Source organism: Vanellus vanellus (assembly GCF_965231255.1).
Source record: "Vanellus vanellus genome assembly, chromosome: 11".
In the NCBI taxonomy this organism is placed as follows: domain Eukaryota; kingdom Metazoa; phylum Chordata; class Aves; order Charadriiformes; family Charadriidae; genus Vanellus; species Vanellus vanellus.
Window position 1 is genome coordinate 25,286,096 of NC_138916.1, and position 12,207 is coordinate 25,298,302.

Sequence of the window (12,207 nt, forward strand, 5' to 3'; positions counted from 1 at the left end):
TATATTTTTTTCCCTGCAGACTTACCCTAGCTACCAGCAGGAGAAGAATCGCTGTGAATACCTCCACCAGAAGCTGTCTCACATCAAAAACCTGATCCTACAGTTTGAAGGAAGCGGGAGCTCCTAGGTAAACCACTGCTGCGATTCTTTTTGCCGTGCTTATCAGGACCTGTTCCTGAAGCGGTGGAGGAAGCAGATCCCCGAGTGTGTGTTAGATTAAGGACGAGGTTCAGGAGTGCCCTGCTGCACTCAGTGCCTACCCCAATGCCCCACTGCCCGGTGGGGCTGAGTTTGCTGAGTTCACCTATAACTCCTTCCTCAGATGTGTGTTTCTCCTCAACCGAAGCCTCATTAGCTTCAGTTTAATTGCAGCACACAGTACAGGATACCTGGGCATCCACCAGCACTCCCCGGCCCAACGCCCTTTCTCACATCCTTTGTCCTTCTTCCCAAAAAGCTTCACTGAGCCTCTGCATCCTTCACCCCTGCTGGTTCAGGCACCAGTGCTAAGAGAGGGCTTTGGGCCAAACCCAGTGAGGAACCTGACTCGTGCTTAGTGCCCAGCTGCCACCAGGTCTGGAGTCACAGACCAGGAGGCAAAGAGAGGATCAGAAAAGCTTCCCCTGGCTCTGCCTTGTCCGACACAGGGCAGGACGCTGCCCATCAGGGGAGCGGTGCTCCAGTGGGGTTTTACAGAGGGTCAGCAGCAGCAGAGACCTTTGTGTCCCCCCATTCCTTCCACTGGCATCTGAAGTCTGCAGCCAGCTGCATATATACAGTCTCATATATACTCCCCCTCCGGCATTTCTGTTTGTTCTGGGAAACAGCAGAGTAGAGAAGGTAGATGTGGTTACGATACTGATGTAGCTGGGGAAGAAATTTCAGAACTGATACAGCATAGCTGTTGTAGACAGAGAACCATGTGCTAAGCATTGTATGGTCTACTGTACCTAGAGAATTCCAGCAGCAATAAATAATTGGTACACATCCTTTGGAGTTGTGGGGGAGGAATCCACAGAGAAAGCAAGCACTGGCTCTTGCCATGGTAACTGCTGCAACACAGCAGTGCCTCACAAGGCTGCTGATCCTCACTTCAACTCACGTGCAGCCTCTGAAACTGGGAGATCCAGGGCAACAGCCCACCTCTGCTCACCCACCGCCTCACTCCTGAGCTTCCCCGTCAGCACATTCTGGGCCGAGGGTAGGACCGCCTGTACCCCGAGACGGTCGGACACAGCCCACACCGTCCACCTGGAGCACAGGATCCTGTTTCTCTCCCTCCTGAAGCAAAAGCCACAGCTACCAGCCTGCTTTCTACAAAGAGAAGTAATAATCTTACAATTAACTGGTCTTAACTGTCCTAACCACCCACAGGCCACACACAAGCCTACTGGCCCCCAGGACCACCCTCAGCACTGGCCCCCCCTGCGTTTGGGTAGACTATGGAGTCAGCAGTACTCCTCCCCTACACTTGACTGCTTTTGCACCAGCTTCAAAGCCAATTTATTGCTGCTGCTTGTATGCTGCGGAGCAAGCCCTGTGCCAGGCGGCTCTGTACGCCTGCACTTGTCCAGATCCAACAGTCACATCAAGTACTACGTACCTCTAAACTCGCTGTGGCAGCATGCACACAGCAAAAACATTTGTCCCTAAGCCCAAAATCTGCATAAATGCAGCACCTGAAGGAGAGCACGTTGGGACAGCTGCTGCTATTACATTCTGGAAGGGCTCTCATTAGACGAGGAAGTTGGAGAACAGGCTAAAGACTGAGCTTAGGATCTCAAAACAGACTTCTACAGGCTCGCTGAAGGAAACGACTCACAGTAGGAAGCTGCTGCCTACAAAGAGCAGGATCTTGGTGTTAGGTTTGACAGGTCTCCATAGGACAGTGACACTTGGTCTTAAGGGGGTCGTTTTATTGTTTCACTTCTCCAAATGTACAAAAAAAATTAGAAAATAACCCTACCCCCCACCCCCTCCCAAACCACAAAACAAACCAGTCTGGGGAGCCCCACAACAGTGCAGCTAAGAGACGGCAGGAAATTAAACAGAACTAGATACAGCAGCAGGGTCCCCTCAGCCCACATGGTCACTGGTTCTCCACAACCCAGAACTGGCCCCAGTCTGCCCAGTGCTTCCCCAATTCACACAGAGCTCATCCTGACAAGATGGCGAGCGGGTACTTTACAAATCCTCCTTCACCTTCTTCTTGGATTTCTTGGTTTTATCTTCCTCCTGCAGTACAGGAGTGTTGGTCGCCTCCCGCTTCAAGTAGCTAATGAAGTCACTCACTTCTCTGCCACCCTGCAGAAAGCACAAGACAATAAGGCAGTGCCTGGACTCCCCGTGGGCTCCCCCTTCGCTAAAGGCAGAGTACAGGTGCCAGGCAGGAGACCAAAGCGACCACGAGCAGAGCAGAGCTCTCCCCCGTGGGTCTGCAGCACACAGCAGAACACTCCCGGCAGGTACCACTGGGTGCGTTCCCCGGGCAACTAACAGGACAGAGCGCCACCCACAACTCCCGAGAGGCTCGGCATTATCTGAACACCTGGGTGCTACTTCACTTCTTCACCATGCAGCAAGAGCAGCAAAAGACTCACCTCGTACTTCTTTGGACTCTGCTTCTTGCCAGCTGGAGCAAAATAGATGGTGGGGAAGCTGGGGAGAGAGAAGACACACCTGAGCTCCTAACGTGCTCCACTTTCTTTCAGACCAGCCCTCACCAAACGGACTCGCCTCTGCCTTCCTCTGGTTTAACGTGGTAACTTCAACAGCTCTTAAGCCAGCAGGTGTGGCCTCCAAAAGCCTGGCCACGTCCACAGAGCTGGCTGAGCTCAACTACGTAGCTAAATTGTTTTCAGAAAAGCAAGCCCAGCATTCTTTTTATACTGCCAAGAACAGGGTCATGGCAGATTTAAAACCAGAGGAAGGGGTTCAGCAAGACAGGCCTCCGGGCACAGCCAGGACACCAGAATCCCAGAGAAGCAAGGCAGGTGACTGTCCTTTGCTTTCACTCTTGATTTTTTCACACTAAGCAAATGCCTAGCGATGGCATGCCTATCGCCCCAGCCCCTTCTCCCCATGAGACTCTTTCAGCTTGTGGTTGCTGGTCAGAGGCAGCAGCCCGAACCCTTCCACTGACAGGGCGGTGTTACAACAGTACGACTCACCCTCTGACTTCATATGGAGAAGGCACATCATTGGCTGTAGCATCCATTTTGGCAATGACGATATTGGGGTCCTTACTGAGCTGTTGGTAGAAAGAGTTACTTATTAGTAACCAATCCATAGTAGTTAACACCAGGAACTCACCGATCAACATCATCTAAGATAGTGATGTCCGAAGGACATTGCACACGGTATGCTAAAACGTGAACAAGTTTCTTCTGAGCAGTTTACTTCTGCCTCAATGGAGGCACAGGGAACAGAGTCCCTCCTCATCCAGCTGCATGCAGCACACATCTCCCCATGGTACCCACTGAACTGGTCTGGTATAATTTCTGGAGAATGCTTACCCCAGAGCAACTGCTTGCCTTCAGCCCTAGGTGAGCTGTGAGGATGCGCAGTGCTCAGGAAGGAGTGGTGCCTGGTGGCCAAATAGTGAAAGGCTGCTCAGGTCTGGGAGACCAGATTTATCCACTCCACTTGTGGAAGTGCGCAGGGCTGGGTTATCATTCAGCAGATGGGAGACTATAATCATCCAGAGGGAAAAGGCCCAAAAAAAGAACATTGCCAGCTGAGGCCAGTCACTGAATCAGGGTATATTTACATGCCACACCAAAGGCAGCAGGCTAAACCCACTAGCGTGGCTGCTACCGTGCTCCAGATCCTGTGAAGGCACTTCTGCACTCACAGGAAAGGTCAAAACTCGTAGTCCTCAGGAAGGCACAATTACGCCCTGTTATCATAAAGGCTAAACAGACACAACCTGCAGGATTGTTTAGTGCTGCAAAATTCTGGTTTGCATTTGCAACAGAGTCCCAGACCTACCTTCTCCCCCAGTTCTTTGTATTTGGGCTCCAGATTCTTGCAATGTCCACACCAGGGTGCATAAAACTCTATCAGGACATCTTTGTCTTCTGCATTAACAATTTCATCAAAGTTCTCAGCAACCACCACCTGATAATGTTTGATCATACAAGTCAGGGTTTTTTTTAAGTCAAGAGTGAGGCTGTAACATGACATGCTCCATACGCTCTGCCCAAGAAAGCCTGGCCCTCCCGCAGTAAGCAGTAAGCCTCACGCTGCACCTACACACCAAGCAGCAAAATAAGCAAACACATAACTCTTCACCAAGCTAGAACATCCTCAACTTGCAGGTAAAAACCTGTCAGTGCAGGTACCAGCACTACCTGCGAGGTTGGCATCTGATATCCTCACAGGAGGAAGACAAAATCATATCTTTCTAATCCCAGCAAGTTCCAGGCTGAGGAATCAGTTTAACAAGCCTGGCTGAGGGGATCCCCATGCACACATAAAGAAGGGAGGGGAAGTCACTGCTTGTAAGGCCCTCATCATAAAACCAGGCCAAGGAATGCTTTCACTCAGGGCAGAATTTACTGTGAGGAATGAAAGGCAGGAGTTACACCACTCCCCCAGCAATGAGATGAACATGTAACTCTTTAGAAATAGCGCAGTCATGACCAGAATGAAAGCCATGCCATGAGGGAGCATCAGCCAAGACAGCAGGCCTTCGCGTGATCCTGCACTCGTACAGCACAGCACATCGCTACTGTGCTCAAGCAGAAGTTGCTATGCTGAGAGAACAAAATGGAATCAAAACCGCAAGCTGCAATTTCTCCCTTGGCTCAGAAAACTGCAATACAACGAGGGAGTGAATTCTTCTGCCATCTATCGCAGCAGAGGCTTCTCAAGATGCCACAACGCAGCATGGGACACTGGCATGACTAGAAGCTGCTGCTGAACAGCGTCTCTTCATCCACTGGTAGGAGCTGCTGCTACGCTTGATACAGCACTCACCTTCACAGGGCCATCATTGCTTTCAGGGACAGGCTCAGATTTCAGATACTTTTTCAAGTTTCCATCGAAGTAATCTTGCAGGAATCTCTCCAGAGCCTTTCCATCACGGCTGAAAGTGAAGTGATGTTTTACAGCCATCATCACACATACAGGATGAGAGGAGAAAACTTTCAAGGCTGATTTAAGCTCCTTCCACCCACAGACCAGATGCCACCCGCATCTCCAAGAGCGCCAGTCTGGGGCTGGCTTAGAAGACCCCAGAACAAGTGCAAAGATGCCCTTAACAGTTTTGGCTGGATGCACATCCCATTCTAAGTTTTAGGCCTTCCAGCATCCTTAAGTTTTCTTTCAAGAACAAAGGTACAACTATTTCCCCTGCCCTTTAATGCATCTTAGTTCCTAACTAGATACCTTAATATCTTGAATTTCATTATCTACCTTTGAATAATAGGAGGGGCTGCAAGCTCTCTAAAAGGCAGGAAAACACACCAGTAGGAGCCATTTTGACCCAACAATCATTTCTTCCAGCTGGAACATCCAGCTTTCCTGTTTCCTCCAAGCTAACAAAGTATGATCTGGTCAGAGACCTCCAGACCAAAGTCCATCAAGTGAGAGGCAACACTGCTAAGTTCAAAAACTTACGAGAATTCTTCCTGCATGACGTATTTATCTCCTTTAGCAGTTCGGATGGCAACAACTGGAGCCTCACCCACGCTGCTGTCTAGACCAAACTCTGAAAGCTCATGGCCAAAGGTTTTCCGACTAGCAACGGCAAAAGACAGTTTGTGGCCAGCATCTAAGAACTTCTTTGCAATCATCATAACTCTGAGGGGAGGAAAAAAAAAAAAAAAAACAAAACAGACAAAGCATTATTCCTTGGAACATTTTCGTCTACGTGACGTAACACCCTTCACGTTGAAGTGCACACTGGACAAGGAATTCAATGGTGTGATGTGTTCTGCACAGGCAAGTCCTACAGAAATGGTGTTAAGAAGCAGAGGAGTAAGCCTGTGTCTGTCGTGAATGAGGCCTGTGCAAACATTGTGTGCTTTCACCCTCCACCCCTGTCCGCATGAGCACCAGGATCTCAGGCGCTGGGGAATACAAAGGACAGAATCCCACACACCACCAGTAAGGCAGCTTGTGCTTAAGGTCCAAGGACTAGGGATGCAGAAGCAAGCAGGTGGAGTTTCAAAGGACATACATATTGCATGCTTTGGGCTCTGCAGGCAGCAGCCACCCCAATAGTTCTGATTAGAAACTCAGCTGGAAGCTTTTTGGGAGCGAAGAATTCACAGGTGAATAATAGGAGAAACTTCATCAACTGAGCTACGGAGCAGCACCAATGCAGGGAACAAGCGAGAGAGCCCATTAACCCCCCACCGCTGCATACCTGTTGCGCCAGTAATTGGAGCCCTTTGCGTTCTTCTCATAGTCCACATCATAGTACGCCACCAACAAGTCCTTGCCCTGGATCAAGTCTTTGTTGTCTTCAGTCATGTGTGGACAGATGCCAAAGCTATCAATGAGACAGGTGTTAGCAGCTTTGGTTTCGCTGCCCACAACTCATCACCTCCCAGGAATGGGCTTGATGCCGCACACTCTCATTTCCCACCCAAGAGCGTTAAATGCCAGTCATCAGTAAGACCTCAGTGAGAAACACTTTGCCTATTCATGTACCACATTATTCTAAGTCAATTCTCCATCTCCAGCCACAACGTCAGTGGCTACATCTGACCTAAATAAGCCCAAAGCTGGCCTACTTCTCAGGAAGTTCACAGTTTTTAAACCGAAGTGTGGTTATTAGAATATGGACAGTAAATGCCAACAGCCACATCAGGCTTTCCAGAAGGAAGATGGTTCCCCAAAGGAGACGGAGTGGGCAAGACAACTCTTTTGGACACTAAGCAGGAAATGGCAGCGGTGCCAGTGAGAGAAAACAAGTTCTGACAGGGCCGCATCCAACTGGGGCAAGCCTACCACGTTCTCTGGTGAGGAATCACTCACATGTTCTCCTGGATGAATTTCTTGATCTTTCCACTGGTGATTTTGTCTTCTGTGTACTTGATGGAGCTGTCCTCAAACTTGTTTGTCAGGCGTGGAGGACGGAATAAGACTATACCCCTGAGGGGAAGCAGGTATCGTGAATTAGTTTTAAGTATCCCTGGGTTTCCAAGGATGGCAACTAGATGAGGCAGTGACTACCCACATTCACTGTTCATAGCTTCAACAAGACTGTCTAGTTTCTTGGTGGCATTGCTGCATTGGATCTACCTGTCAGATGCTTCTCCGCTATTCAGACAGGCCACAATAAGAAACAAAAAAAAAACCCCACCATAACAAGCAACAGGGAAGCACAACAGCTCTTTTGAGATTCTTCCCACCTGGAGGCAGACACTAACTCTCCAGAGCCTGCAACTATTTGTACCTTTTATCTCAGTTCTGAAGAGATAAAAAAAGATATGCCACTGGCAGCAGGGGAAGAAACAAGATCTTATGCTGTGTTCAGAAAGTGAATCCAGTTAACGACTGGAATCCACTAATTTGTTCCAGATGTCTTGGAAACAAGAAATCCTTGTGTTAGACAACTTACTCTCCATCATCTTCATACTTCTGCACCAATTGGTTCTCACTGGTGTGTGCAAAACGGTAGTTATCTCTTAGGTTGTTGGCTGCTTTCATGAATTCTGAATAAGCATCACCAGATGCATCTCCGAAGAAGCCTGCAGCAGAAAGACAGATGGTGACCCCAAACCAACTCAGCAGCAGTCGCTGTGCAAGCCCTCATCATTTATTTCTACAATGCACTGAAAGATCACTTCTGGATCAAGTCCTCCAATGCATGTTCAAGCCTTCATCTTTAACAGCTTCTCCCCCATTTTTATTGGAACCTTTCTGTATTCCCTCCCTTCCCCCAGCAGAAAGTTACTCACGAGTCTGCCCAGCTTAGCCCCTCAGCCAAAAGGCAGTTGTCCCCTGAGCACCAAGATATCCATTTGTAACCAGGTGAGACTACTAGTGATAACAACTGCCAATGGCACTTAATAAGTTTGGGATTGATAATCGATACTCATCCAGTTGCACTTGTAAGATGGCACCTGATCCGCACAAAGGAAAACTGCTATTGCCACTTGTAAACTGTGGTCAAATCATACGACGCCGACAGCCCACCAACGTCACGAGATAGCACCCAAATGTACTTTCTAGCAATCCAAAGCTACCTGTTGTCAGACAGCCAAAAGAGCAACAAGCTTTAAAAAAGATACACTATGGTGCCAGGAGGTCTGAAAGACAGTCAAAGAATCACAGGAAAAAACCAAACAGGTTGCAAGGAATCCCCAGAGGTCACTGAGTCCAACCTCCTGCTCAAAGCAGGACCAGCTTCAAAGTCGGATCAGGTTGCTCAGCACTTTGTCCAACTGAGTTTTGAAAGTCTCCCAAGCCTGAAAGTTTCGAAATCCCTCTGGGCACACACTCCAGTGCTTTATCATTCTCATCATGAAAAACTTCTTTGCTCATGTCCAGCTTGCAATTTCTCTCGCTACAGCTTGTGATACTGCTTCTTATCCTTTCATGGTATATTCCCCAAGACACCTCCCAGAGTCAAGCGTCCACTCATTTCAGTGCTGCACCAAATCTACTCACCCACTACAGATGCATCTTTATCACTGATGAATTTCTCAAAATCAGCCACAGAATTGAGAGCCACTGAAGCAGGTCCCGCCTGTTTCTTGAGATGACTGACAATTCCATCTTAAAAGAGTTTAATAATTAAAGGGATCAATACAAAGTTCCACAAGACATTTTTCAAGCTTCCTAAAAAAAAAAAAATTGCTTCTGCAGAATCCATACACCTCTCCTATACAATAAATATGACGCGAAACGAAGGAGCTCTATCACCAACTTCACAGAGGAACTTTCTAGCATTTTCCAATACCACACATCAAGGGCACTGGGAGTTAAAAATAATGTGGAAACCTTCACCTTTAAAAGAGAGCTTTAAGGTATACTAAACATCCAGGGCTCTGCCAGCACAAAGAGTTCTGGAAAGGGCAAGGGAAGATTGTGTGTGTAGGCGGCAACCTTCTTTGTATCCCTCAACACGTGTAACATCCCTCACACAAGTCTATTATACGTGGGTCTGCCTTCCAGCACCATTTTGGCAAGCCAGACACTTGCCAATGAGCTCTTACCTGCTGTCCTGGGCCCATCATAGGTTCCTGCCTCTTCTCCATCTCGAAAAATCTTTAAGGTGGGATATCCACTTACTCCATACTTATTACAGGTGTTTGAGTTCGCTGTACAGTCAACCTAAAGGACGAGGAACATTCCTACTCAGTGACCTAGCCACCCACATGCACAAAACAAAGCGGCTTTGCCATTGCCCACGTTATCACATATAAAGTCTAGAGGGTCTGAAAGCTCTTGGATGTCTTTAACCAAGGCTGGATTCCTTCCACAGAAAGTGTAAGGATCCACAAAGCATCTACGAGACCTAAAGCTGGAGAGTCAAGACTAGGGAAGGAGGTAGCACGGCTGTAATGACAAGCCCAGAAAAACATTCAAGGGAATACTGGAAAGATTAAGTAGTTGCAAGTTTGGCCAGACTACACACAGAAAAATATCAGAATGGGTAGATCCTTGTAATCAGTGACAGGCTTAACAGGAATCAACTGTTCTCAGTGCCTCATCAGTCCTAAAGTTCCTGCAATGCCTGAAGAAAACAGGCCAACCTCAACTGACAAGGAGGCCATGGTGTCAAGAGTCCATGCCACTTCCCAGAAAGGAAGAGGAAGACCCTGATTTGAGAAAATCGTACAAGTTTTCTGGCAGAAAAGAAAGCTCTTGGACAGCAACCCTTACTTTCTAAGTCAAGGGACGATACCATGAAGTACAGTACTACGCTAGTTCTCAGGCTAGATTACACAGCTCAAAGAAGGCTTCTTCCTCCCTGTTCGGGCGAGCCCTCTTTTACGCACTCGTACACACCCATTTTACGCTCTGCACACCATCTGAGTGGCAGCAGCCCTCGCAGGGTTCAGCTTCCAGATCGTTCCCTGGCGTTTAAATCTTCATAGAGACGAAGCCCGTCAGAGCTCTAAGAGCCTCGAAAAGGCCCGATGCGCACACCGGCAGGCGTTGTGAGCGGACTGCAACAGCAAAGCTTTTATTTGACCAAAGTCTATCCGTAAGCCACCCCCGGGACAGTACCGCCCCCGGGATGAGCTGCTGCAGCAAATCCTCACCTTCACGAGCGGCACGATCCCCTTCAGCCTGGTCGCTGCCGACTCGTACTCCGGCGCCAGCCGCTTGCAGTGCCCGCACCTGGGAGGACGGGGGGGGTTAGGCCGGCCTGGAGCGCCCCGACCCACCCCTGCCCCTGCCCTTGCCCGGTCGGGCCGGGCCGGGCCCTGCTCCCCCCACTCCTCCCCGCCCGCCCGGCGCCCTGCTCCGCCGCTCCCACCCGCCCCGGGCGGCCCCTCACCAGGGCGCGAAGAACTCCACCAGCACCAGCCCCGGGCGCTCGGCCAGGCCGCTCTCGAAGTCGGCATCGCTGAGCTCCACCACGTCGGAGGCGCGGGCGGCGAGGGCGAGCAGCGGGAGCAGCAGCAGCGCGGCGGGCAGCGGCCGAGGCGCGGACATGGCGGGCGGGGCGGCGGGACTCCCTCCTCGGCGGCGGCGGCGGCGGCGGCTGAACAGGCAGCGGGGGCCGCAGGCCGGAAGTCCCGCCTCCCCAGCCGGACCTGCCGTGTGGCAGCTCTCCGTTGGGCGCTGTGCAGCGCGTCACGCCAGCCCCGGCCAATGGGCTGCCGACGGGAGTGGGCGGGGCCAGCTGCGGCGACCACGCCTCTCCCTTTCCCGGTCACCGGGTCTCGGCGCCGCTCGGGCGGCCGCGGAGGTGGGGGGCCGTACCGGCGGAAACCGGGACTGGGACAGCGGCCCGGACCTGAGGCACGGCGTAGCCATGGGTCCCTCCCTCCCTCCCGCCGGCCGGGCCGGTCTGGTCTGGTCTGGTCTGGTCTGGTCTCGCCCGCGGGGCCGCTCGCCACACTGCGGCCCCGAGCCCGCGCTGCCACGTGCCTTCTCCAGAAGCCCCGGGGGAGTCACGGTTCCCCAGACATCCCCGGGAACGGGAGAAGGCTCTGCAGATGGCGCTTCAGACTGCGGGGCTGAAAAAAAACGATCGTCCCTGTTAGAGAAACAAAATAGTCACCTGGGGGCTTGTGGGTTTTCGCCTTACAGAAATTGCTATTAAAGGATCCAAAACCAGACCAGGACAGCAAAAGTTTAGGAAGGTGAAGAAAAGAAGAATCAAGGAGGAACTATTTGATGAACTGGCAGTGGCCTGAGAAACACAGAGGGTGACTGAGAAACAAAGGCCAGGAACCCTTTCGGTGGTGCCCAGCACAGGGACGCGCAGCGGTGACGCCGGAGCTGACGGGGCACCGGCAGCGGTGGGAAAGGACCTGCAGCATAACCCAACCTGTGACAGAGACAGAGAGATGGAGGAGCAGCTCCCGCAGGCAACCAACCAGCACAGGCTATGGAGGGCAGACTGCTCCTTCATAACTGCTCCCGCTGCCCTCCTCCCCCTCGCAGGAGCATCGCTGCGCTCCCACACCCGTGCCCTGGTGGTGCCGCCCCTTGGAGATGCCCACCGGAGCCGTGCCACTGTGTTTCCAGCGGGGCTGCACAGTGGGGGCCGGGGGGCCTGCGTTGCCGGCGTGGAGGGGCAGAGCTGCCCGATGGCAGTCTGTCAGATCTGCACAGGATGGGGCTCGCAGCGCTGTCAGCACCACCGCACAAAGCCTGTGCACCCCGATTTGCCTGTTAGTGGTTTGAGAATGGCCTAGTTACTGCCAGAGGAATCAGGAATTCCTGAATTTGAATTCGGCAATGTATCATCAAGAATACTGGGACTGTGCACTGTCCTTCTATTTGTGTTTTTTTAATGGGTTTAAAACTGTGTGCTGGTAATAGCCAAAAAATCTGTGTTTGACCATGCTATTAGCCTGTGGTAAGTTGAAGAAGGTGCTTCTAGACAGCTCTCAGGCCTCCACTGTGGAGTAAGAGCCATTCAGCAATGCAAAAACTGATGGTAGAGTAAAATCTCCCTTCAGTACTTTTCAATGAGTTCTTGCTTTGCGTTCCCTTAGGGAGAAGAAGCACAGCTGACCAGAAGCGGCCCACAGCTTCAGAGAAGCATCAGCCCTTCTAACAGCAGTT

General features: G+C 51.0%; 1 protein-coding gene across 1 annotated transcript; it reads right to left on the minus strand.

The window, feature by feature from the left end:
- Positions 1-1,899: 1,899 nt before the first annotated feature.
- Positions 1,900-10,649, minus strand: PDIA3 (protein disulfide isomerase family A member 3). The gene is made up of 13 exons (XM_082488873.1): positions 10,466-10,649; positions 10,227-10,305; positions 9,174-9,291; positions 8,626-8,733; positions 7,574-7,703; positions 6,988-7,104; positions 6,374-6,499; positions 5,623-5,805; positions 4,981-5,089; positions 3,991-4,119; positions 3,171-3,250; positions 2,601-2,658; positions 1,900-2,304 (listed from the first exon to the last, which is right to left on the minus strand). Exons 1-13 carry the CDS (start codon positions 10,621-10,623, stop codon positions 2,185-2,187), a joined length of 1,515 nt encoding a protein of 504 aa, XP_082344999.1. The 5' UTR covers positions 10,624-10,649; the 3' UTR covers positions 1,900-2,184.
- Positions 10,650-12,207: the final 1,558 nt, after the last annotated feature.